We start from the raw sequence: 27,085 nt of genomic DNA on the forward strand, positions 1-27,085 counted from the left end.
CACATCCCAGATGTGTTCGAACGGGTTCAGATATGGCGAGTTGGGGGGACAGCACATCAATCGGAACTCGCCACTGTGTTCCTCGTACCACTGCATCACTCTCCTGGCCTCGTGACAAGGTGCATTATCTTGTTGAAAAATGCCACTGTCGTCGGGAAACATGGTCGTCATGAAGAGTGGTACGTGGTCTGCAACCAGTATACAATACACCTTGGCAGTCATGGTGCCTTGTAAGAGCTCCACTGGACCCTTGGATACCCATGTGAATGTTCCCCAGAGCATGCTGGAACCGCTGCCAGCTTATCTCCGACCGGCAGTACAGGTGTCAAGGAGCTCTTCCCCGGGAAGACCGACGGATTCGCACACTCCCATTGACATGATGATCAAAGTATCGGGACTCATCAGACCATGCAACGCTCTGCCACTGCGCAATGTCGAAGGTCACGTGTCCATTTCAGTAATAGTTGGCGATGTCGTGGTGTTAAAACTGAAACATGCATCGATCGTCGGCTGCGGAGGCCCATCATTAGGAGTATTCGGTGCGCTGTGTGTTCAGACACACTTCTTCTCTACCCAGCATTAATGTCTGATGTTAGGTCTGCCACAGTTCGCCGCCTGTCGTGTTTTACCTGTCTGCCCATTCTACAACGTCCGAAACCTGGAATAAGGGGTGGCCGCCCAACCCCACTCCTTCTCGGCGTGAATTCACCTTGGTTTCGAAACGTGAGGGCTAGCAGTCACCTCGCCAGATGACGCTGCTATATCGCCTAGACGGATTTATACCGATCATAGCTGGTGGTCATTACGTTCTGACTAAACATTGTACATCGAACACGAGATCAGCCGGTCGTCTGTTATGGCTACCCTTTAGTCGGTCGTCTGTTACGGCTATCCTTTAAGGCATAACTGTACTTGTTTTATAGGCATGGAGAAAACAAACATCCAGAGGCTGAATTTTTCCAGTAGTTGTAGGTGGTGTGAACGTTTTCGGAGGTATAATTTGATCCAAAGAGTATGATTATTACATGCAGACCACGTATCGAACAAAAGGAAGTTATTTTGACCAGCACTTGCCCAAAAGCAGAGCTCATAGCATTTTTGTAATTCTCTTCCGTCCATTTTCCCGTTCTTGCTTCCTGTGACGTAAATATTCCCTCCTGATCTTGGAAGATCACGCACACGAGAAAGGATCGTAGGCGGCACGACACCTCCAACTTCTCACAGCACATCCAGCAAATTTACTCTCTCGATTGACAGTCAGCATAACTGTATACGAATGTGTTAAACATTGATGTTAGTTGATCCTGGTGCAACTTTCTTGGTATCGGTAATTTCTGGGGTTTCTTTCATATGCATTTCCTCTTCAAATCCCGAGTGGTCGGAGCTGGAAACAATTTCTTATTGAACGATGGGATAAGTTTGTTTATCTCATCTACAAATTTTCGGGCCGATTTCGCAGTTTGCTGTGCATTGTCAAATTGATGCTTTGAAATTTCGTATCTTACGTCTTCCAATTCGTAGCACTGTTTGAAATTATGCAACCATCCACTGCTTATCACTGTTGTCTATGTCGCGTGCACTTTGATATGCATAATGTAGTAGGTCACTATCATGCACATGCCCTTTAAATTGTACTGATCATCCTTGAAGTGCGCAAACACCAGTTTTTGTAACAACTGTGCCTTGTCCTCCCTCGTAAATCCGTAGTTTTTCTTATACCCTACACGGTCATATTGCTGCGGACTTTATTTCTAAATCTGCTCTCTCTCTCTCTACGTTGCGAGTGATCTTCAATGTGCGTAATTATGTTTAGTACCCACTTTCTTGCACAACGATTGTCCATTACTGCTTTTCACCGGAAACGGGATTTGTGGACCTTGCCCAAAAAGGATTATGTAAGTTCTGCCACAGTTCGCCGCCTGTCGTGTTTTACCTGTCTGCCTAGTCCACAATGTCCGAAACCTGGAATAACAGTCACTTGTTATGCATGTACTGTCATCATGGTACTCCTCATGTTCATTGTCCGCACAGTCGAGCGTATATGACACCACACATTCCACTGCAGAAACGCTAATATTTCATTTGCCAATTCTTTCTCACTCGCGAAATTCCTTGGGGTTCCTTTCCGACGAAATGTCAACTTCGGCAACTGCTGCTGGTAGATATATTCCAATACTTTCATTGTTTGTCTTTGCCATTGCTCTCCTTTGTATCAACACCAGTAGCACTGTAATACTGTTGAGAGTGACTCGTCGAGGAAGCAGTTCAGCTACGTCCCATAGCCTGGTGCTGTGCTCACCACTGCATACCTCCAGCGTCCACTCCTGTTGCCATTAGCAGTCAATATTGTGGTTGCATGGTAGTCAATACGTGGGGGCGTCCAATGCCGCAAACTTCACTGGCCTTTTGCGACCTCGCAGTCAACGGGTTCCTTGTTAGCGCAACAACACAATCTGGGTTTTAATCTGGGTTTTACATGAGTTGTGTGTCAGAAATTTACTTTTTGAAGGTACGATGTGATGTTATTCACTAATCTGTTGGCTAAAACATTCACATTACATCCTATGCCTTTAAAAACTCACTTTGTCATCTGCAAATTATACACTTTTATTAAAAAATGTTTTATTGAGCGGTAGATAAGTGACATATGTCAAGAAACGGAATTACCTAGAACACAAACCTATACCACGCCCTGCATTACCACATTCAGTTACAAAATTGTTCCCTATTTGCTGAAATTTGGAGGAATTCTTCTGCTTCTTATTTGATGTTTCCGAAAGGAACTATAAGTGAGCGTTACGCTAATTCCAAAAATACCCAACTAGCACAGTACTACAGCAAAGGTCATACAAACACACGCTTTTATTACACCAATGAAGATACTTGCTGTTTTCAATTTAACCCTGTAAGTGCCTCAGACACAAAACAATACAATATTATTTCTGTTGATGTTTCTTTTCTGTGGGTGGACAGCATACTGTGACCATGAAAAATGTTTCACTTTTCGTCTCGTAATATACACTCTTCTCCAAAACAACTGAAAACAATGTTAGCAAAGAAAATAGCCTTTGTCTTAGCGCTCTCAATCTATGACAAGTGGTCTTACAACGACTGTTTTAATCACTTAGATTCTGATCGCATCTGAAAGATACATTACGCTGACATTCATGTGCGTTCTTATTCACAATGACTTGATAACTGATTCAGTGTCCTCGTTTGTTTCCTGTACCTGTGTGGGGCGTAACTGTCTTGGAACACCAGCCTATAAAAATTACGAATACTTTCCAGTGCCAATAAAATTTTAATTTGTCCAGCTCTGCTGGATCCCCAAGGGTTTCATACTTCCACGGAAGACATAACTGATGCATCCATCTTCTATAGTGATACGTCCAGACCATATAACCTCAATTTTGTTCCATGTGCTCCCTATTATTTTGGTAGGAGCTTTGTCTGTCTGATGACATACAGTCCGTTCCACGAGGAAGAGTACGCCATAATTTTAAATCTAAATTCCACTGCGACATCTATTGTAGTAGTCTCGAATCTGTAATCAATGCGCTTTTGCATAGTGTATAGATAAACAGTGTGAGAGATTAAAGTTCTGCTTTGTCGGTTGCAGTTTAAAATTAGTGCAAGTATCTGAAGCGTCACGAGGCAGCGTTCCTTGTAAATCATCAAAAGGAACAAAAGCTTTCATATGGGGCAGCTGCCAAAATTCTTAGAAAGTCTAAGACATTCGTTACTAAGTGGATCAAACGATATTTGGAGGTTGAAAACGTGGATGACTTACCGAAGAGAGGGTTAAGGTGCCAAGCTATAACTGATAATGTCGGCGATTGGATGAACTATTAGGTAATTGTGCAATTAATAACACTATGAATTTTCATGTAAACATATATTTATAATAGTGTCTTTTATTTCATACAGATAGCGGCGTACACTTTCTTGTGGAACTGACAATACTTCAGTAATTTTTACAGTTGTCTGTAGTTACGTTCGGGACTTGCGCCATAACATTCATCTGCATTACGCTATAGACTGGTTTTCAACTATATGGTACTCTCTAATGCCATCAATTATCCACACTAATTACTGAATAGTACTGCATTTCTTCCTGCAATATCTGGATGGAAAATATCTATCGTAAGAAATTAGTTTTTTTTAATGAGGCATCATTCACTTCTGTGTTCCATATAAGGTGTTGTACCTAAAAGCGAACTCTCCGCACCGTCTTAAGTTTTCATCAAGTTTTCTTGGGATGATAATTCTCCAAAACCTGCAACAATTTCTCGAAATACTGACACACTAAGAACAACGGAAAACTGTGTTAAAAATTCTGGCATTCTTAAATTGTGATATTTATTGGCAACGCATCACCCTAGGCGACAGTGCAAATATGGAGGTGTCAAAAAGCAGAGATGCAGCTTGTAGCTCTACTACCTTTAGATTCGCACTCAAAACCCTTCCTAGAATGTCTGTTAATTCGCACTCAAGATCTCGATATCGTATACACTTACCAAGATTCACCACAGCAGCTTTTACGAACGATCGAACAGAGAGTGTGTTACGCAATTAACAATCATTTCTGTCGTTTCACAGGAGGACCACGCCTGAAGAGACCCAGAGCGACAGATCCTGAAGACAGGAACGTAGCTAAACCAGGAGCCTACATTCCTCCCGGCTTTCTCAGTCCATCAGTTCAGGAATATCTCGAGCTTGGCAAGTCAATACCAGGTAACATCATTTCAGTGATATCGTCGCCTTTGTAATCCTTCCTTTCCTCCTCCCTTCATCTCTCTCTCTCTCTCTCTCTCTCTCTCTCTCTCTCTCTGCATATGTGGTTCTCTCTCCCCCAGGCTGCCTCAACGCGGCTATGCGAACATCGACATTTTTTTCTATGAACCTGCCATTTCTTCGAGTGTGTAATGGGCTATAATTTCTTTCATCTTTGTCTTATTAGACTTTATTTAGTTAAAACGTATACCTCAAGTATTATTTTAAAATTACGCGATTCTTTCCTCGTGAGATCTTGTTCTACGGCAAATTATGTTTATCCTCAGATTAATTAATTTATTGCATTTGAAGAAATTCAGGATAATCTCATATAGAAGAATAACATAAAGTGCATTTCTTCGGTGATTTAGAAAGCCATTTGCTACAGGACTGAAATGTTACTTTTAATTTCTGTTTCTTTTTCATACCTCTGCTGTTAACCCATTGTTCCTTTACGTCACGTGTTTTCCTAATCGCAGTGATTTTAAAATTATCCTTCACCCAGCCACATCAGAGTATTGTCCTTCTGAGGATGACGTTTTTATACGAAAATACTAGACATGCGACTGAAAAAATATTAAGCCCAAAAAAGAATAGAATCACAAGCCTTCGTAGTCTGATACTTATCCACTGTCAGCACTTACATTACAATTGCAGTAAAGTGAATAAATGTCAAGAGCGAAGATCTGATCGAGAGACAAATAGTCTGCCCTAAACACATGGTGTCCTTCCATCTATCATATCCTACAATGACAACCGATAAGCACAAGCTTTCATTATTTTATCGATCCCCGCACGACCCACTTCACCAGAAAAAATTCTGACACTTGCCAACTGGCTTGGGAATCTAGTTGGATGGGATGCAGCCTCCTGAATGCTGATGACAGATTCTCTTTGTATTCAAATGCCTTCTTCGTATGGCCACTGACCATATTGCCTAAGCCGAATCTCTAATGCCAAGTCGTCGCGGCAGCAATGTGTTTCTTTCTCCTCCGCGATTTATCAAGTGTTAGCTTTCAGTTTCTGTGAGTAGGTCACACCCGTAGCAAAATTAATTCGAATTAACTATGAAAATTTGTGTATTTACGTCACAGTTGTATACCAATTTTGAACAACGTAAGTGTACGGATACTGAATTCTTTTTGGGAAAAAGCTCTGGAGAATAATCAGTTTTTTTTTCTTCTTGTTTTTCTTAATAGAATTCCGCTCTACTTAACACTATTCTGAGACAAGAAGTTCACCTTTAATGTTTTCTATTTTATAATTTATTTTTTTCTGGGCTCTGAAGACTTGTCTCGCTTTTTACCGACAGACACACTCTTAAGAGGTTGACCTCTCAATAATCAGGAGTAAAAAAATAAAATGTTTCTGAGCGTGTTATGTTCGAGATGCTACGAATGTTAGGAAGAACTGAGAACGACTCTTGGCCCGGGCTCAGTCTTCTTCAACTAGTTTCGCAGTCAGACGCAACTTGCGCTTATACCGTACCAAGTGCAATAACAGTGATGCTGGCAACCTCGGCACGACCAGGCGGCGGCAAACGGTGTTAACACTCTCCGGCTGCAAGGCTGGCCTCGACGTACACACAGCCTTCTTCCGCAGTACCAACCGACTCTACACAAACAAGCGCTCGATACGTCACAGAAGTTACCACACCACCGCTGGCTGCTTACAGTCCGCCTACGTGACCCGCTGGCTTGAGAGGACGAGGGTGTATATTACCTTTATTGGAAATGCAAGTTTTCCACGGTATCTCTATTCTTTTATATTTATTCGTCGGAGAGAAGAATACGTATACATGCTGAGCAATACTATACGTATGTGTTTCATTCTTTATTTTACTCAACTGCACAAGAATAACTGACTGGGTTTCAATCGGAAGCTTAACAACTGGTGTGCGAATCGAAGAAATAAAAATTCAATCCCTGTATTTTACGAAACTTAAGCGAAAGAGCGATCCGCCTGGAACGAACCGGCTACAGTACGAGTATTCGCTGAAATTGTAGTGCTGTCTCATTCGCTTCGGACAGGACAGTTTGAAGAAGAGTTCTTGATTAATATCTTCTGATTAATGTCCTCTGTTAAGTACCAAATCTTCCAGACATATCGTATTAGTGAGATCATTCGGCAACTGTTGTTGGTGATCCGGCCGTCAAGTTGGGGAAGCTTGCCGGACGTTTTCATTCTTTTCCCGCCGTAATCACCTATAACCACAGAAGCACAAATTCTTACACCTTATCAACCTTTCTCAACACATATGTAACACCACTAAGATACAGAAAGTAAGAAACTTAGATCAGTATTTCAGAATCTCCCACGAACGCTTGCGAAAATGGGTTACATCATATCGATTAGAACGCCTGACTAGCGATGCAGGATATTAACTCTACACACAATGTAAATATGATTTAGCGTCACCAATAGTGAGGTTGATGACGACACAGAAATACAAACTTTCTGGGGAGGGCAACCAGAGCTCGGAGACATTATGAATACCAACACTCAACACCGAATAACTATTCAAATTATCATAGAAATTATAACTATTGAAAAGTCAAAAGCCGACAGCTGAGGCTTCAATACACAGTATAGCAAAGAGCAGATGGTACAATGTATATAAAAGTGTGACTGACACTAACACGTCAGAAACCTATTCGTAACTACAAAAGCGTCTAGTTATATCGTGCACCGCGTTAGCCACTGTCAACTAGGTACTTAGAGATGACAGTGTAAAGTAACTACGTACACTGAGATTACTGTCCTGAGCAAAATTAGTTTTATTGTTTTCCTAAACAGTTTATTAGGGTTCCTTTGTTTTCTGTAAAAAGAGAAGTTATTTTTTGAGGAACAGATACATACAGGTATGGTTATGGTTATACAGAATACAATTAGTCAAATTTCCAACAAGTGTTTTTAAATATGAGTAAGGTTTTGTAAAATTTGCTAGTGAAACTGGTGATCAGAGAGAAATCTGAAAGTATTTGTTCTTAAATATAACATATTTTCAATGTAAGTAAATTAAAAAGAAACACTGATGATGAGTCAATGGTTCTACATTTACGTCTATAGTTTGTAACCAACGGTACGGTGTGTTGCGAAGGTACTTTGTTTACCCGTCACACCCCCGCCCGCTTTCTATTTCTGATCGCGAATGGTGCGCAGAAAAGTAAGACTGATGGTGACATGCCTCCTTACGGACTCTAATCTCCTTAATTTACCTTTATGGTAGTGTTTCGTTGACTCTTAAAGACACACGTTCTGAGAATTTTAATAATAAACCACTTCGCGATGCACTACGTACGTTTGCCACTGGAGTTGGATCACAATGTTTGCGAAACAGTAGCGCTTACTGAGCGACCCTGTGACGAAACGTGCTGTCGTCTTTGGGAATTCTCTATTCTTTTTTATACCCGGACTAAGGAGCAACATTAAAAGTATCGGTCGAACGCCGGTTTTGTAAGCTATTTTCTTCGTGGTTGCGGTACACTTCCTGAGGATTCTCCCGAAGATTTTCAGTCCTGAATCCGCCGTTCATGCATTTGGTTTGTCTGGTCGTTTCAATCTAAATCGCTTCGTATGAATACGGTAGGAAAGAAGATTTAGCATTTAACGTCCCATCGACAACGTGATCATTTAGAGAAGGCGGACAAGCTCGGGGTAGGGCATATGAACCATCCCGTTATTTTCCTTGAGCGATTTAGGGAAATCACGGGAGAGTTAAATCTGAACGGTCGGACGGGGATCTGAAGCGTTGTCCTCCCAAATCTGAGTCCAGTGTGCTAATTATACCATCTATTTACGCGCAATATGTTAAGACGATGAACTTGCTTTCAGGGACCTTTGGTTCAAATTCCCGTTCAGCCATCCAATTTAACTTTTCCAAGATTTCCCTTAGTCGCTGAAGACAAAAGCTGGGACTTCCTATGAAACTGACACGGCTGTTCTTTGCCTCCTCTTTGTCAAATTCTAGCTTGTGACGGTATCTTACAACGGGACCCTAAACAATCTGCCTTGATGATGCAACGTGTTAGGGTAACAACAGAAAGCAATAAAACGCTGTTTTCTTCAATGCAGCATCCTGAAAGTAGTTTGAAGCGATGCAAACGGCGACCTAAGTAGTGAGCTTCAACAAATATTAAGGCTATAAGGAAAGAAGAATGGAGTTTCACTTCTAGTAGGAAGTGAGTTCATCAGTGATTGGGGTGAAATGGTGAGGTTTGGGGAAAGGAATGTGCCATCGTCTAATCAGAAAAGCAAAATCTGGATAATCAGAATGAAGACTTGAATCTAGTTCCTAGTGAATGCAAGACCACTGCTTCCATTACTGAGCCATCGTGCTACGAAAACTAGAGATGACACAAGTTTAAGTACCACATACATAACTTATTAGGCCATGCTTCATTGGTAGTATACTGATCAGGAGTTAAATAGCAACAGACAGCTTAAAAACACTTTTACACCGATTTTTGTTCAAATGGCTCTAAGCACTATGGGACTTAACATCTGAGGCCATTAGTCCCCTAGACTTAGAACTACTTACACCTAAGGACATCACACACATCCACGCCCAAGACAGGATTCGAACCTGTGACCGGAGCAGCAGGGCGGTTCCGGACTGAAGCGCCTAGAACCGCTCGGCCACAACCCGATTTTTTTAGTACTGCTTAAATTAATAGCGAGTAAGGTTACGGTTCACCCGTCGTCATGATGTCGTCAACTGGGACATTTGGAGACATCTACATCTAGGAGACATCTACATCTACGTCATACTCCGCAAGCCAGCTAATGGTGTGTGGCAAAGGGTACTTTTTGTACCAATAACTGAGCCCTCCAAACGTTGTCTGACACTTCCCGGAAAGTGCTCTCTCGAAATTTCAATAGTAAATCTCTCCGTGGTGCACAACGCCTCTCTTACAACGTCTGCCAATGGAGTTGGTTGAGCATCTCCGTAGCGCTCTCGTGCCGGCTAAACAATCTGGTGACGAAACGCACCGCTCTTTGTTGGATCTTCCCTATCTCTCCTATCAGTCCAACCTGACAGGGATCCCACACAGACGAATAATACTCAAGAATCGTCTTATAAGCCACTTCCTTTGTGGATGAGTTACTTTTCCTTAAGATTCTTCCTATGAATCTGTGTCTGGAATCTGCTTTTCCCACTATCTGTTTAATGTTGCGAAGTAACGGGCGAATTGCGGCGCCCCGAAAATATTCTAAGTTCGGAGTTGGCGTGGCCGCACGGGTCGTTCGGCGGGCACGGGCCACTCGGCAGGCCGACCACGTGGTGCCGGACGTTGGCCGAAGCCAGAAAGGTCCGGCCACGTGGCTGGGAATTCCATGTGTACGCTGTGACGAGGACGGTGCTTTGTGTCGATGAAGAAAATGTCTATGCCGGGAGTGCCAAAGATGGCGGACTTTGTGAAGCCATAATAGCAGACATTTCACAGTTCGTATAGAAATTAATAGTAGCCAGATGAATGATGATACCTCAAAAAGAAACATGTACATTACCATTATTTGCACGACGATTCTGATGGTGTAATCAGATTTTCAATATCTTTATTGGTTTAAAGTTTAGTATCTGACTGTAAATTAAACAATTAACACCCAGCAACAAATTTCCAAAATCTAAACGCTTCATCCGATTTTCTCGATCGACGAGTCTTAAAAAAGCTTTTATTGTAAACCTAAATTGGTATAAATTACAGGCATTTAACTTGAATAGTACATGAGTTATTGGAGGTCAAAGTAGCCGATTACTATCGATCGCGTCAGGCCATAAGTATTCCACAGTTACACGAAAAAACGGTAGCAGCATGCTTACAAATATATTTATTCGTCTATGTCTTTGTTTATATCCGATATATACTATTCATGAAGAAATTGGTCAAATATTTACTGTGTTTCAGAAAGCACAGAGACATTAGGCTACTGGCCTACTTTTGCTTGCTGTTCCTTTGATATATGTTTATTTAATTTGTTTATGTATTTAATAATGTAAGTTAGAGCGTGTTTATGGTCCAGCCGTAGGAATATTTATTTAATTTCAAATTATTTAAATGTAAATCCAGTATTTCGTATGTGTTTCACTATGTTTGTGAGTGTATGTTGTCTTGGAGACATGGAGGGAGCGCTCTAGCCAATCACAGCGTTCGTTACTAAGATAGACGTATGGAGGTTGGGGAGGAGCATCGTTTCCGGAGAGGACACGAGATGGTTCTGGGCAATGAGACGCGGGAGACAGTCGCGAGGGACACGGAAAGTATCCCAGCCCCTAGACAACTATACCAGCTAAAACTTTTAATAATTCAACTATGAGTCTGAGGGTGCGTAGTTGAGGGCCACCACATCTCATTTCATTCATATGCTGAAAGCTCGCAATGTGGTCTAGAGATGGACAAACTCATTAATCCTTGGCAACTAGTTCACTGGCAATCGCTCTTTTTTGGGAACCGTTCATTTTTACTCGTTCACCGTTCATTTGTGAATGGTATACAGTTCTCAAGAGAAATTGAAAATTAGTAGCGTAGGTGACTAAAGAAACGAGGGCGCCAAGAGGGGGCACTTGCCTCCCCCCTGGAGACAGTTTTTATTCATTACAGAGCTCTCACACACTTTTAGAAGCAATTTCCACGATTCTGCAAAACCTCTCGTTTAGCCAATATAGCGTTATTTGGCTAATCGCAGTGAAATAATATAAGGTGGCGCACGAAAAACCGGCCCAGAGTACAGACTGCTCACCAACTACGCACGATTTGTTGACTGCTACAAGTAGAATAGAGAAACACGTAATAATTAGACAGTAAAGAAATAACAAGTAAGCTAATGCAAACAACAACTTCTACGTCTACTTGATTACTCTGCTATTCACAATAAAGTGCCTGGCAGAGGGTTCAATGAACCACCTTCAAGCTCTCTGTCTACCGTTCCACACTCGAACGGCGAGCGGGAAAATTGCACACACAAATTTTTCTGTGTTAGCCCTGATTTATCTTATTTTATCGTGATGATCATTCTCCCTATATAGGTGGGTGCGAACAGAAAGTTTTCGCAATCGGAGGAGAAAACTGGTGATTGAAATTTCATGAGAAGATTCCGTCGCAACGGAAACGTTTTAATGATTGCCACTTCAGTTCACGTATCATGTCTGTGGTACTATCTCCCCTATTTCGAGATAATATAAAACGAGCTGCCCTTCTTTGAACTTTTTCGATTTCATCCGTCAGTCCTACCTGATGCGGATCCCACACCGCACAGCAGTACTCTAGATTAGGACGGACAAGTGTGATGTTGTCAAGTCTCTTTAGTAGACCTGTTGCACCTTTCAAGTGTTTTGCCAATGAATCGCAGTCTTTGGTTTGCTCAACCCACAACACTATCTACACTCCTGGAAATGGAAAAAAGAACACATTGACACCGGTGTGTCAGACCCACCATACTTGCTCCGGACACTGCGAGAGGGCTGTACAAGCAATGATCACACGCACGGCACAGCGGACACACCAGGAACCGCGGTGTTGGCCGTCGAATGGCGCTAGCTGCGCAGCATTTGTGCACCGCCGCCGTCAGTGTCAGCCAGTTTGCCGTGGCATACGGAGCTCCATCGCAGTCTTTTAACACTGGTAGCATGCCGCGACAGCGTGGACGTGAACCGTATGTGCAGTTGACGGACTTTGAGCGAGGGCGTATAGTGGGCATGCGGGAGGCCGGGTGGACGTACCGCCGAATTGCTCAACACGTGCGGCGTGAGGTCTCCACAGTACATCGATGTTGTCGCCAGTGGTCGGCGGAAGGTGCACGTGCCCGTCGACCTGGGACCGGACCGCAGCGACGCACGGATGCACGCCAAGACCGTAGGATCCTACGCAGTGCCGTAGGGGACCGCACCGCCACTTCCCAGCAAATTAGGGACACTGTTGCTCCTGGGGTATCGGCGAGGACCATTCGCAACCGTCTCCATGAAGCTGGGCTACGGTCCCGCACACCGTTAGGCCGTCTTCCGCTCACGCCCCAACATCGTGCAGCCCGCCTCCAGTGGTGTCGCGACAGGCGTGAATGGAGGGACGAATGGAGACGTGTCGTCTTCAGCGATGAGAGTCGCTTCTGCCTTGGTGCCAATGATGGTCGTATGCGTGTTTGGCGCCGTGCAGGTGAGCGCCACAATCAGGACTGCATACGACCGAGGCACACAGGGCCAACACCCGGCATCATGGTGTGGGGAGCGATCTCCTACACTGGCCGTACACCACTGGTGATCGTCGAGGGGACACTGAATAGTGCACGGTACATCCAAACCGTCATCGAACCCATCGTTCTACCATTCCTAGACCGGCAAGGGAACTTGCTGTTCCAACAGGACAATGCACGTCCGCATGTATCCCGTGCCACCCAACGTGCTCTAGAAGGTGTAAGTCAACTACCCTGGCCAGCAAGATCTCCGGATCTGTCCCCCATTAAGCATGTTTGGGACTGGATGAAGCGTCGTCTCACGCGGTCTGCACGTCCAGCACGAACGCTGGTCCAACTGAGGCGCCAGGTGGAAATGGCATGGCAAGCCGTTCCACAGGACTACATCCAGCATCTCTACGATCGTCTCCATGGGAGAATAGCAGCCTGCATTGCTGCGAAAGGTGGATATACACTGTACTAGTGCCGACATTGTGCATGCTCTGTTGCCTGTGTCTATGTGCCTGTGGTTCTGTCAGTGTGATCATGTGATGTATCTGACCCCAGGAATGTGTCAATAAAGTTTCCCCTTCCTGGGACAATGAATTCACGGTGTTCTTATTTCAATTTCCAGGAGTGTATGTGATCGTTCCAATTCAGGTTATTTGTAATTGTAATCCCTAAGTATGTAGTTGAATTTACAGCCCTCAGATGTGTGTGACTTATCGCGTAATTGAAATTTAGCTGATCGTTTCTACTACTACCTTACTGTGTTTTATTTGCTCCCTTTTAGACGGACGCCTTTTCTGTGGTTTCCTGAGACCCTCTAACCTAAAAAACAGCCCAGTCTCTTCCACACAGCCCCCGCTACACGTGTAGCCGCCTCCTATGTGTAATGAACTCCTGACCTGTTAAGCGGAACCCGGAAACCCACCACCCTATGGCGCAAGTCAAGGCATCTGCAGCCTACACGGTCACACAACCGCCTAAGCCTCTGATTTAAACCCTCCACTCGGCTCTGCACCAGTCAGTTCTATCGACAATGCTGCAGATGGTGAGCTCCACCTTAATCTCGCAAGCAAGACTAGCAGTCTCTACCATTTCCGCTAGCCGCCTGAGACCAGAGAGAGTCTCCTCCTATCCAAAGCGACACACGTCACTGGTACCTACATGTGCCACTACCTGCAGTTGGCCACACCCTGTACTTGTCATCGCATCTGGAAGCACCCTTTTGACATCCGGAATCACTCCCCCAGTATGCACACGGAGTGTACACTGACTTCCTTCCTCTCCTTGGCAGACATGTTCGTAAGGGGCAGCATTACGCGCCTAACGTTGGACCTCTCAACTACCAGCAAACCCACCCTCTGTGAATGCCCAGATCTTGCGAGCCGAGAAGCTTCCTATGGAACAGGGTGGACGACTGCATCCGGCTCAGAGACTTTGTCAGCCACAGATAACGCCCGAAACCTGTTCGTCAAACGAACCGGGGAGGCCCTACGATCGGCCCCTCGGAAAGTCTTTCGCTGCCTGCCATACTTTGGTATGATTTCCCACTTGACCACGGGGAGGGGTCAACCTCAGTGAAGCCAGTACCAGGGGCAGCCACAGCAATGGACCAATCGGAGGACACATGGGACGTGTTCGACGTCCATCGCATCCATGTGTCTGACCGCTTACAGTGATACCCTTTGGCAGCAGCCTCAAGCTGTGTGACAGAAGCCAACACCGCTTGGAGCTGCGAGTGAAGGGTCACCAACTCAGCTCACATCTGTACGCAGAAATCACTTAGAAACTATAGATGACGTTTGGTGGGTGACAGTGAGCAGTCTAGTACTTGGTCCGAGACCAGACACTCGATTATGGAGCGTGGGCTTCATTTGGTTGTAAGTCAGTCTGACTTCCATAATGACGAACATGCTGTTTTACCTTGGATAAAAAAAAGGACGGAAAATGGCCACTCGTGTGTGTTGTGCCAACTTCCTTTGCATGTGTAATAACAAAAAACTTGCCTTTTTATGAGTATGTCTTCTGCTGTTCAAATGGCTCTGAGCACTATGCGACGTAACTTCTGACGTCATCAGTCACTTAGAACTAATTAAACCTAGCTAACCTAAGGACATCATACACATCCATGCCCGAGGCAGGATTCGAAACTGAGACCGTAGCGGTCGATCGGCTCCAGACTGCAGCGCCTAGAACCGCACGGCCACTCCGGCCGGCTGTCTTCTGCTGTTTATCGAAATAGTGAAGTAAGTTGATATACCCTTTTGTTACCTGAAAAGATTTATGTATTACATACAATGTAATTTTTATGGAATTTACGTAATTATAAAATACATTTTGATTGCCAGTCGTGGACGCTGAACAGAATACGAAAAGAACGAGAAGTACACAGTTCAAGAAAGGTTTGAAACAGATCTAGAATGGGCGTGCGCAGCGAACGGCAACGAGTGGCCACACAAAGAAGGACGAGTCAGGGCGAGGGACCGAGACAGACACGGGAACGGGACCGAGGCTGGAACGAGACCGGCCGAAGTGCCACTGCGGGAACGAGACCTACCGTTTCCCGTTCTCGGGAATTATGAGTAGAAAGCCGCGACCGAAGTGAACTATGAAAGACCGTTCCTTAGAATTCATTCGTCGCTCCTTCAGTTATCTTCGTGAAAGGTTCCTTTGGACCTGCAAGTTCGCGAACGACCCATCTCCAATGTGGGCATTCCACTTCAGGTCGCTCTAGGTAGTTACTCCTGGATATTTTACTATAGATATTGTTTCCAGCGGTTTGTCATCAATAACGTAGCCGTACAGTAATGGATTACTTTTACCATGTATGCGCAATATGTTACATTTATTTACGTTCAGGGTCAACTGCCAGAGCCTGCACCATTCATCATTCAAGAACAGCCTTTGAGAGCATCCGACGCTTTCTACTAGATCATTTATATATACTATAAACAGTAACGGTCATATCACACTTTCTTGGGGTACTCCGGAAATTACTTCTACATCTGTCGATTTTGCTCCGTTAAGAGCGACGTGTTGACTTCTATCTGGAAGGAAGTTTTGAACTCAGTCGCAAATTCGCTCCGATACTCGATAAGCTTGTATTTTTTTCACTAAACGGCAGTGTGAGACGGTGTCAAATGCCTCCCTGAAGTCAAGGAACATCAACATGAGCGCTGTTGTCCATGACGGTGTAGATGCCACGGAGGAACAGAGCGAGCTGTTTCGCAAGATTTCTGTATGCGGAATCCATGTTTAGTTTCATATAGTTTTTCATTCTCCAAAAACTTCATAATTCTTGAGCACAGAACATGTTCCATGATTCTACAATAGATGCACGTCAACGATATTGTTCTATAATTGGGTGTGCTGTCCTACGGCAAACGGGAATGACCTGTTCTTTCCTACAGTCGCCAGGACCCTTCGTTGCTCAAGCTATCTACGATAAATTACTGATAGATTTTTAGAATATTATAGGTATCTCATCTGGTACTGGCGCCTTTCCACTACCCAGCGACTGTAGTTGTTTTTCTACTTCGCGACCGGTTATCTCAATATCTGCCATTTCGAAGCTCGTAAGACGACTGAAAGGACGGGTCATGTTACTATCTTCTGCGGTGAAATAATTTCGGAAGACCGACTTCAGTATTTCGGTCTTCTCTCTGTTATCTTTCTTTTGGTCCCAGTATGGTCACTGAGTGAATGGGTAGATGATTTTGACCACTTACTGATTTCACATACGACCAAAAGCTCTTAGGAGTTTTACTCAGATCGGTTGACAAAGTTTTACTTTCGAAGTCACTGAACGCGTCTCTCATTGCTCTCATTACGATCATTTTCGCTTCGTTCAACTTTCTTTGTCAGTTAGGTTTTTACTTCTCTTGGATCTTAGATGAAGTTCTCTTTGTTTACGTAGCAGCTTTCTAACAAGACTATTAAATCATGGTGGGTCTTTCCCATCCCTTAAGACCTTACTCGGAACTTACTTGTTTAAGACACGATGTTTCTGATTTTTTTCCATTTGTTCTCCACATCTTCGCCCTCATCAACGAATATTTGATGCTGACTGCTCAGATACTCTGAAATTTGTCTCCTGTCAGTCTTGCTAAGCAAAAATATCTTCCTACCTTTCGTAACGTTCTTTGTAAGACTCGTTGTCATAGGTGCTCTCGCAGCCTTATTACCACTGATAGCTTATTCTACGTTAACTGATTCGATAAGCTGACTGAGGTCAAGCTTGATTTAGTCAGCAATGGGATAGGAAATCAGCGGGATGTCTTTTAGAAACAGCCGTCACATAGAGTGAAGTGTTTTGGGGAACCACGGAAAGTGAAATGTGAGTTCAATGGTTCAAGATGTGTACCCCGCTACATATGAATGCAGGCCAACAGTTTTAAAAGTGCCATGTACCCAGGGACTAACAGCGTAGCTTATAGAGGGACAGTAATAATTACATTCAAAATAATTGTATTTTTAGACTATAATACGAAACTTAATTACGAATTTCTAATACTGTTTCCCGCAGAATAATCAGTCCATTCCACCCACGCTATGGGGAGTGAGGACGAGATTGGCATCATCAAGGCAGGCACCAAGGCATGCAAGCAATCATTTAGAAGCTTTTTTCATGTTTTGACAGAATTTAAGTTCACTCGACAGTGTACAGTAATGAGGAGTAAATTCTACCATATTTCAAGGTGATTTGTGTCGGCGTTGAGGTATACGACTCACAACCAAATTGCAGTAGCAAAAGTAGATCATCCTCTGTAAAATATTAACTTGACACAAACAGTGGAAGTTAGAGGAGTAAGCAGCACACCATAAAACTATTTACACGCTATTTACTTGTTGAAATAACTGAATCGCCCTGTCCTTTCCAGTTTTTTGTCAAGCGAAGCTCAAGGTAATTCTTCTAGTGAGTTAAAAGTATTGTCTATCGTAGTGTTTCAGTGCATTTTATTGCTAACTATTGATGAAAGTACTGCTTTAAGGAGTGAATATGTAACTCAAAATTACAGCGCTGCATTGGTGTGAAAGCAATGATTTTGGCTCCAGTCTCAACATGAAAATATTAGTGATATATAAGTAAACTCGGAAATATGAACAAAACTGAACAGGTAGAACGAACTGAGGTACCATGGAAAACGGACCACAAGTATGCTTGAGATGACATCATTAATTAATTAATTAATTAATTACTGTGTAGGTGCAGAGTAAGCAATATCTCTCTCACAGGCAACCTGGGAGACGGGTCGCTGCAATGCTGCGGGTATAACGTGTGACTGCTACCATGTGAGTCACACGGAGATCGTTGTCGGGCGCAGCCCAAGTGAGTCAAGGGCGGTTGGTCCGCACGCAGACTAGCCCATCGAACATTGTGTGCTAGCCGTGACACAAAGGCAGCGAGGGAGCAGACAAACTGACAACAGTGATGCAATGCGAATCTCCCCATTAAACCCCCCCCCCCCCCCCTCGCGTTAGTTCTCTGACATGTGCTCGGTCATAGACCTCTCGCGCCACCCTGACGCTTTCCAGGCCGTACAAGCGTGCGCACAATTACATGGGACTACATGACCCGTTTCACAACGGTTTGCCATTCGGGTTCACACAATGGAGAGGTTTCGAAAGGTGAATAACAGCTGCCACCCACGCTGCGTGGCGCGTATATCTGCAACATGCGGAAGCCATTTAAAACCGGAGTAATTGGCTAATAACGATAAGTTTGCATTAATTTCAAATGTTTGACACTTTGTCTCTTCAAGTGCGAATGACAATTCAGTTGCAGGAAACAATATACAACATAACATTAAATTTGGATATGATTGAAAATCTGCAATAATATGTTTCCAAGAAGCGTACCACCAAAACCAAATTAAATGTAACGATTTCCAGATTTCTTGATTTAATATTCACTACCATTAGGAGACTTAACATCTGCTTTCTTGTTAGAACAACCGATATCATCCTGCCTATGTTTACAATTGCATTCGACTCCTTCGCACGCCCTTCCAAGCATTAATTCGATCAATGTTAGGTAATACCTTGTTTCACCGTATGGCCTTCTCGAACACAAAGAGAGTTCTTTCGGCGGTCATGTTTATCTGTTGCCATCAGAAGTCTTATGGATTTCATTAAAATTTTGCTAGTCTACGAGGAGGTAACTGCCTAATGTCTTCGGGTATTTGTTAACAATACAAAGGAAAAAGTAACGACACCATGAAAGAATCATCCCAATGGAACGGAAATACATAGATGTGATGTAGAAGTACAGACAAATAAATAATTACAATTTCAGAAAAGCTGTATGATTTATTCAAGGGAAAGAGCTTCACAAATTGACCAAGTCAGTTACTTGTTTGTCCACTTCTGGCCATATGCAAGCAGTTATACGGCTTGGCATTGATTGATAGAGTTCTTGCATGTCCTTCTGACGGATTATGTGCCAAATTGTCCAAGTGGCGCGTTAGATCGTCAAAATCACTGCCCATAACGTTCCAAACGCTCTCAATTGGGGCGCAGATCGGATGACATTGCTAGCCAAGGTAGAAATCGGCAAGCACGAAGACAAGCGGCAGACACACTAGTCGTGTGCGGATGGGAATTATCTCGCTGAAATGTAAGCCCAGGATGGCTTGCCATGAAGGCAACAACACAGGGCGTAGAATATCGTCGAGGTACCCCTGTGTTGAAAGGGCGCTGCGGATGACAACCAGCGTACTGCTCCTATGAAAAGCAATGGCATCTCAGATCATCACTCCACTTGTCGAGCCGTATGACGAGCTACAGTCGGCTAGGTAACCCACCGCCGTCCAAGGCGTCTCCAGACACGTCATCAGGGCTCAGTTCGAAGCGGAGGTTCCAGGTCGTACACGTATGTGGAGACGCCAAGGACTGCGGTGGGATACCAACCAGACTGTCGCACGGAATTTGGCATGATATCCCTCAGAAAGACACCCAAATAATGTATCGATCAATAACTAGCAGAATAGCTGCCTTAATAAGGGACGGAGATGAACCAACGCATTAATGTGAAGCTCTTTCTCTTGAATAAATCATCCAATTTTTTTTGAAACTGCAATCATTTGTCTGGCTGTACTTATACATCACATCTACCGATGTCCATCCCATTTGAATAATTCCTTCGTGATGCGTCTTTTTTTGTCTAGAAGCAGAGGTCCCCTTCGGTGGGATCGCCTTTTTCAAATCATCTTTACGGTGATGTAGGTTAAGGTCTCAGGTATCACATCTTGCAGCCATTCATCCCGGTGGGCCCTCGTTTGCGATTAATTGTTGAAAAAATTATGGAATTTCGCATGATGCTCCGTAGCTTTGAAAAAGGAACATTTAACAGACTGGTTGCACTGCGTAATAGTTAAGCAAGGGTTATTGCTGCGAATCGTGTCAAGTGGTTATAAAATTTTTATTTTCATATCTTTATGGAAACCAGTTTGGCCATCATTTTTATTCAATTAACTGGGTTAAATGTAATTACTTTCTACTGCGTTGTCACATTTCAACCATTGTATTAATTGTCTTATTTGCTCTCATTTTTTTTATCATTCTTGTTTCACTTGGAATCTTTGTTGTTGTGATTTTAATTATTTTTTTGCATTAACTAAGAATTAATTCTTAAGTTTTATCATCCTTTATTTTTGTTCATGTTATTGCATCCACTGTTTCCGTTCCTCATTCTGCTAATGCTCGAATTTCGTCTTATTTATAATATCTTATTTCGTTTAAATATTCATCTGCATTATTTTGTCCGTAATGCAATAAGATATTGTTTTAAATGTTTGTATGACGATTACCAGCCAAAAATTGTATATCCTATAACGAGAAATGCATTTTAAAACCACTGCACAGTCCATACAAAAGATTTTGTTCTTTTACCGACACATCGACAGTTTCAAACATTTAAATATTATGATACATAAATAAAAATCAGTAAATTCACATTCATTAAGATTCCAAGTGGAAGAAGAACAATTGGAAGAGATAATGAGAGCAATTGAAGAGGTTGATACGCTGATTAAAATTATGTGAAACAGGAACAGAAACAAAAAAAAACTACATTTAACCCAAGTAATTGAATAAAACTAATGACCACAGTCATTTCGATAAAGTTTTTAAAATAAATGTCGAAGCACCTGATGAGATTCGAACGTCAAAACTTTCGCATGTGATGCTGGTACCTTGATCATTACGCTGCGCAGCCAATCTATTATACTTTCTTTATTATTATATCATGATTTGATATTGTATCATTACATAGGTCATAACGTGACGAGATAGTAAGCTTTCCTCGCTCTACGAAAAACATCTTCCACTGTCCGTGACTAATGCAATTAAAACAGACTACTATGTGAACAACACAAATGATCTAGAAAATCTCCCAGAAACGTACTGACAGAATTTGTTTCCACCTTTAATGTAAATGATGGAAAAATATATTCATTACAAACCTTTAAGCATAACGTCTCCAGTTGAGCAGCTATGATTCTGATCTGTTAGGTAGGTTTCTCATGGTTTCCCTGTTTCGTTTTGGGTGAATGCAGGCTAACTGTCTCAACTCGCAGCCCACAAATCATCCCGTTTCGGCTGAGCAACGGCGCCGCCTCTAACAAATTATATCTCGATGGAACCTTTAACTTTAATGGTTGTTTTCTTTCAACACAGGTACCAGCGGCAAGTACTGAAAAATAATTCATTCAAAGTCAACGACACAAGGTAAAATTGCCCATCGAAAGCTGTTGAAGACAGCTACACGAACGATTACAGATTCGTGCGCGTTTTAGATGAAGTATCTTTAATTGTTGGAAACATGCGCCACTACACAAGCGATAACGGAAAACATCATATGCATGCCATAACAGATTACGACAATGAGGTTTCCATTCATAACGAATCGTGGGGGAGGGGGGGGGGGGAAAGAGACATTACGTAGCTGATGGGTATCAAATCCACAAGACAGCGATGTTAGTTACATCAACATTTAATATGTAGAGCCGCGCAACGTGATTAAAAGAAAATACGAGAGCATTAAATTTGTCCGTTGTGAAAACTGATTCGACCACCTGAATAGCGCTTTGTTCAATTGCTGTGCAAGCCGTGACGAATTGCTGTAGAAGTCGTCTTTTTTATTTATTTATTTTCGCTAAGGGAAAGAACTAACAGAAACAGATAACGTGGCGAATTTGCATGTAATGTGTACAGCTGAATAAGTCGATGGTGGGCAAATGAGACACGACAGCAAGGATAGTGGTATCCGAATATAATGAGAATCAGCTGCTTGACAGTATTCCATATAAGAATTGAATGAGTGTGCTTATTAAGCAGCAATTTCGGTGAAAACATAGCAACTTTTGTGGTACTGGACTAGAATTCAGGTTTAGCAAACACACAATTTCTTTTCTATCAAGTGGAATGACACTGAAATGTTCTGATTAAACAAATGATCGTGAGTGAGTACAACACAAAAAATTGTTAAAAATTACAAATCAAAATTCAAAAGGCGAGTCACTGTTTGATTATGAGAAGCACTGTCGCATTAAAAGGTGACTAACATTTAAATGTCACTAGCTGCGACTGTGCTCAATTTTTAATAACGGACCGTACGCTACCTCTTTCTCGCACACTTTGTTTTTCAATTATTGGTATCCATCACAAGTAACCGAATGAAAATTTGTTCTCTGGAGGCCCATATAAATACTTCGTGGAATTAAATGTATGGTGGACAATTCGTAGCCAACGGAGGAGAGATACCGCAGGAACTAAGATTTCCATACTTCTCTTATAACTACGCCGTGGCAACTGGACTGTGACCTCTGGATTGCAACTTGTCTTTTTGCCGCCGTTGGCCGTAACCCACTTGTATCTCGAGGACACGATTCTCATGCTGCCACCAGTGCTCTGGAACTTCCGGAACTGCAACGAGCGGATCTTTCACTTTCGTAGATTACCTTAAAATTGTTTACTAATATCAAAAACAGAAATCGCATTACACGAATGATAGTAATAAGAGGCAGATAGGGAGAAAGGAAGATTAGGATTTAACGTGCAGTCGACACCGAGATCATTAGTGACGGTGTAGAAACTAGGATTGGGGAAATCATGAAGTACAAGGTCGGTCGTGGCCTTTGCAAAGGGACCATTCCTGCATTTACTTTAAGCGACCTACGATTGGGTGTCCACTTCCACCTACCGCGACCAAAACACCATAGTGAACAATGCGAAACTTAAGGCTACTGCTATGCGTAAATGGCATTGACTTTCAGTGAGTAGTTTTGGCTACAAAGTGAAATATACGGACACACAGCCAGACACAAAGCACTGAGGCCGACGACTTCCAATTTATACGATTTCAGAGGCAAGTAATCTAACAATCAAATGATTTATAAACAATAACTTGTTTAATTTTAAATGGTGTCCACAGTGTGGGTGTGCAGGGGTCGCTAGAGACAGGAGTGGTGCAGAGTAAGAATGCTTTGTAACAAGTGCCTACCATCAGTGTGGACAGCTAGCTTTCTTTTCTGAGGAGGAATTATAGGTAGCATTCCCACTGCACTGAGTGTTGCTCCAACTTCATATAAAGTTTCTACAAAAAATTAAATACCATTTACCTTTCGTAATTATAAAAATAAAAATGTTCCAAAACAATTCTTTTTCTTTCTAACGTTTAGTTGGGCGCTAATGTTGATGATAGTGGGAGGAAGGGGTGAGCGGGCTAGCTAGTATCTGAATGCACTCACGGGTAATGATCTGAGAAAGGATGGGAACCACTCGTTTAGATTAATCTGCTGCATAAAAATGCTTTAGGAAGCTAATGGGCGAAGGAATTCCGTTTTATGCTTTAAATTCCAACGTCTGTAGGATAACAACCATTCGACTCTAGTAACTCTAGGGTAGTGAATATCTTTCACAATACTTCCAAAACGCATCTTCAATTCAAAAGCCTGCTTTCACATAACATGGTAGTCCAGAATCGACTTCACTTTAACACAAATTTAATACGTTCAACTGCACTAGATTCTTTTAAGTCTTACAGACAAGCACGTTCACCTAACGGCCAAGTAATCAGCAAAACGCATTTGATTTACCTTGGCAGTACAACAAAACTTTCCCAGCTAATATGTGCACTCAAGGAAAACAACTTTCCACCTATTTCCTGTGTTTTCCAGTTAACCTACATTCACGTGGGATTAGAATTACATAGGATTATCGTTCCCTTGCCTCAACATTTTCTCTTCGAACAAACTGTATACTGCAAAAGAGAAATATTTGCTAGCTTCCAGCATGCTGGAGTATCTGTGGGTCAGCAACTTCTGTTAATCAGTACAACAAAGAACCAGTCCAAAGTTGTAAACTTTCTTTTTTTTTTATTCACTCGATGAATAGTTTCGTGCCGAGACCCATTATTAAGTCATCGTAACATGGTCAAAAATGGTAGTTCCGAAGATGTTACCTGTATGCGCAGTACCTGTTCGTTGTACATTTTTGACTATGTTACGATGATTTGAAAATGGGTCTCAGCCCGAAACTAGTCATCGAGTAGATTAAAAAAAGTCAAAATTTGCAACTTTGGACTGGTTTATCGTTGTACTGAAAAGAGAAATAATTTCTTCTATTCCTACACCTCGTATACATGGAGTAAATATTTGCAAGGATTCCTTCCAAACTACAATTTCGGGGAGAGAGAGAGAGAGAGAGAGAGAGAGAGAGAGAGAGAGAGAGAGAGAGAGAGAGGGGGGGGGGACACTTACGCACTCGAATGGATATTTATTCACGTACAGTGAAGACGGAAGAAACAACATGGGAATATTTCGCATTTTGTGTACAAAGCTACTGCATACTTAACCAACACACTCGCTATCTTGGGAAATCCGCTGAAAAAGTGAATGCGAATGGCTAAACACCGGCTATATTAAAGTACAATAAGGCTAGGACACAATTTCGTGTACTTCCACAAGAAGACTATCACCTTGGCAACAATTTAAGTACACCTAAAGGACATGTAAAAAGCTATTGGATTTCCTGCAGTGAGTGACGTCTTACTCGCCGACAAAAATTAAGGCAAGGTAATCAGTGTGCGTACGAACCATCATCCGATTATGTTCAGAGGCACCAGATAACGCGCTTATAAACTTTAAAATGCCGATCGATCACCTATGTGTTAACGAGTGATTCTTTATGGAGCGAAATGAACTCACAAATTCCATGAAGTATAGAAGTATTGCAAACTCTGGTCTCCTCATAAAATTTAAACCGTACTCATGACAATTTTTTTTTTTTTTTTTTTTTTTTGCACTTTAAGAACTTAGGATGTTGAACGGGTCCGATTACGCGCTAATAAATCTTTAAACAAACGCATCATCGATGTGAAGCTGTAGCGCGGCGATTTAGTGACTTAAAAGGGAACACGGACAACTATGACTGCTTTCCACAGTGTTGCGTCGCAATAAAGACGGGCAACATTTAAGACAGATTTAAAAATGAATTTCCTGCTTCTACGGGAACTTTCACAACAATCATAAGATAATTACAAATCAAGGTAAGTGGCGTAATTTTCTTCTCTATACTCGTACAGTATGAAATAAAGCTGGCAAAAACAGCCATTATTAAGGTCACTTGCAAGAAAAAGTCATCTGAAAAGTACAGATGTAGATAAATTTCATTCGATCACCCAACAAGATGGCGAGTTATAATTGCAGTTAATCTGTAACATTTTTAGGCGGAATAATTACACGTTACATTGTTAAATTTAAGGATGAACAACAGTCAACGGCTTTTATAACGAACTGTAGTAATGTAAAAAAGTCATAGTTTGAACACAATGGTTTCTCGGTATGGTATTTTGAGATGTGGTTATGTCCTCAGCCCACTCTGACTTAAGAACCACCTCATCTCCCATCCATTCTTAAGGAACTCAACAGTTATCACCTGAAATCCAAACGACGGGTTAACTAATTTTTTTTTCCTCGGGAAGTGTTTCCAATGGAGGAGGTTACATTAAGTTGGTACTGTCCTTGAGTCCTAGATCTAGATTAAGCCTCGAAGTCACAAACGATTGTCAACTGACAAGGCGCATGTAATACATGGCATCTAAATAAGGGAGTTTCGACGTATTCAGCATGAAACTTTATCAGGAGGTTGACGCTATACTCAAATAAGTTTTCATCCGATTATATTGTAGTGGCTGCCTCATGAGCAGATGGCCGGACTTCTAACACTATGAAAACTCTATCCTTTTGTTGCACTTGCTACCTCTTCCTTCTTACAAAATGTGTCAGAAGAAACTTCTACCGTCGGTGAAGCTTTCTCTTGCCATGCGTTGTATCCAAGGCTACATCGTGAATTTATCAGAAATAAAGGTAGTGTAGTCACGCACGGCCCAGCACGTAACCATGGGGCGGAAATCTTGCGATATGACTTAATACCGCGAAGGTCTCCGCTTCTTTCAGCAACATGCCAGAATTCTATGAGTCATCGACTTAAAAGTTGCGGAAACGTTTCTGAAGCAACGCTGAAAGTAAGCTGTTCTGTTTGAATGGCTTCCCACCGCGCTCTGATACACTTCACTATCTTCAATGATCACCCATCCATCGGAAGACAGTGAAAATGAGAACTCATATTTTCAAAAACTTTTTAAATTTCAATATAATCTTCTTTAACATTATACACTTCGTACAGTGACATTCCATATCATTGTTGTGTTCCTGTGGATATGCTGATACTCTACAGCTGCAGTCGTTTGTTGGTTGAACACAATACGCTGGCCTGCAAGGAAGACGAGTTTTGAAGGGAGTAAAATTGTATTGATAAATTTTTTCCTACTTGGCAGGTCTCTTTTTTCCGAATTTTCGCAACCAGGTCCGTTAGAAGGTTAGGATAATATTCCCTAATTATTATTTTACCTTTTGGAGGGAGTTACTTAACTTCTTTCGCACCTACAAACACATGTGTAGTGACTTTTATCATTGCCGTCTTCTTAGTCTTCTCTGGAACTGAAGAACCGGCTTCTGTCTCCTGCTTCGACTGCTGTTTTGATTCTGATGTGCAGTGATGAAATCAAATTTCATTCACTGTCACATACCGACGCAGAAAATCACTTGTAATTTTATAAAAATGCGCCAAACGCTGTTCA

The 27,085-nt window shown here is 42.4% G+C and overlaps 2 protein-coding genes across 5 annotated transcripts in view; one reads left to right on the forward strand and one right to left on the reverse strand.

The window, feature by feature from the left end:
• Nucleotides 1–27,085, reverse strand: part of LOC126237147 (uncharacterized) — a 518,724-nt gene that overhangs the window by 232,668 nt on the left and 258,971 nt on the right. The gene's annotated exons all lie outside the window — the stretch shown is intronic.
• Nucleotides 1–27,085, forward strand: part of LOC126237150 (uncharacterized) — a 70,854-nt gene that overhangs the window by 39,490 nt on the left and 4,279 nt on the right. The window contains exon 2 of the mRNA XM_049946995.1: nucleotides 4,600–4,734. Within this exon, the coding sequence (XP_049802952.1) occupies nucleotides 4,600–4,734 (135 nt within the window). The remainder of the gene's footprint in view (nucleotides 1–4,599; nucleotides 4,735–27,085) is intronic.

This window comes from Schistocerca nitens, chromosome 2, assembly GCF_023898315.1.
Source record: "Schistocerca nitens isolate TAMUIC-IGC-003100 chromosome 2, iqSchNite1.1, whole genome shotgun sequence".
Lineage (NCBI taxonomy): Eukaryota > Metazoa > Arthropoda > Insecta > Orthoptera > Acrididae > Schistocerca > Schistocerca nitens.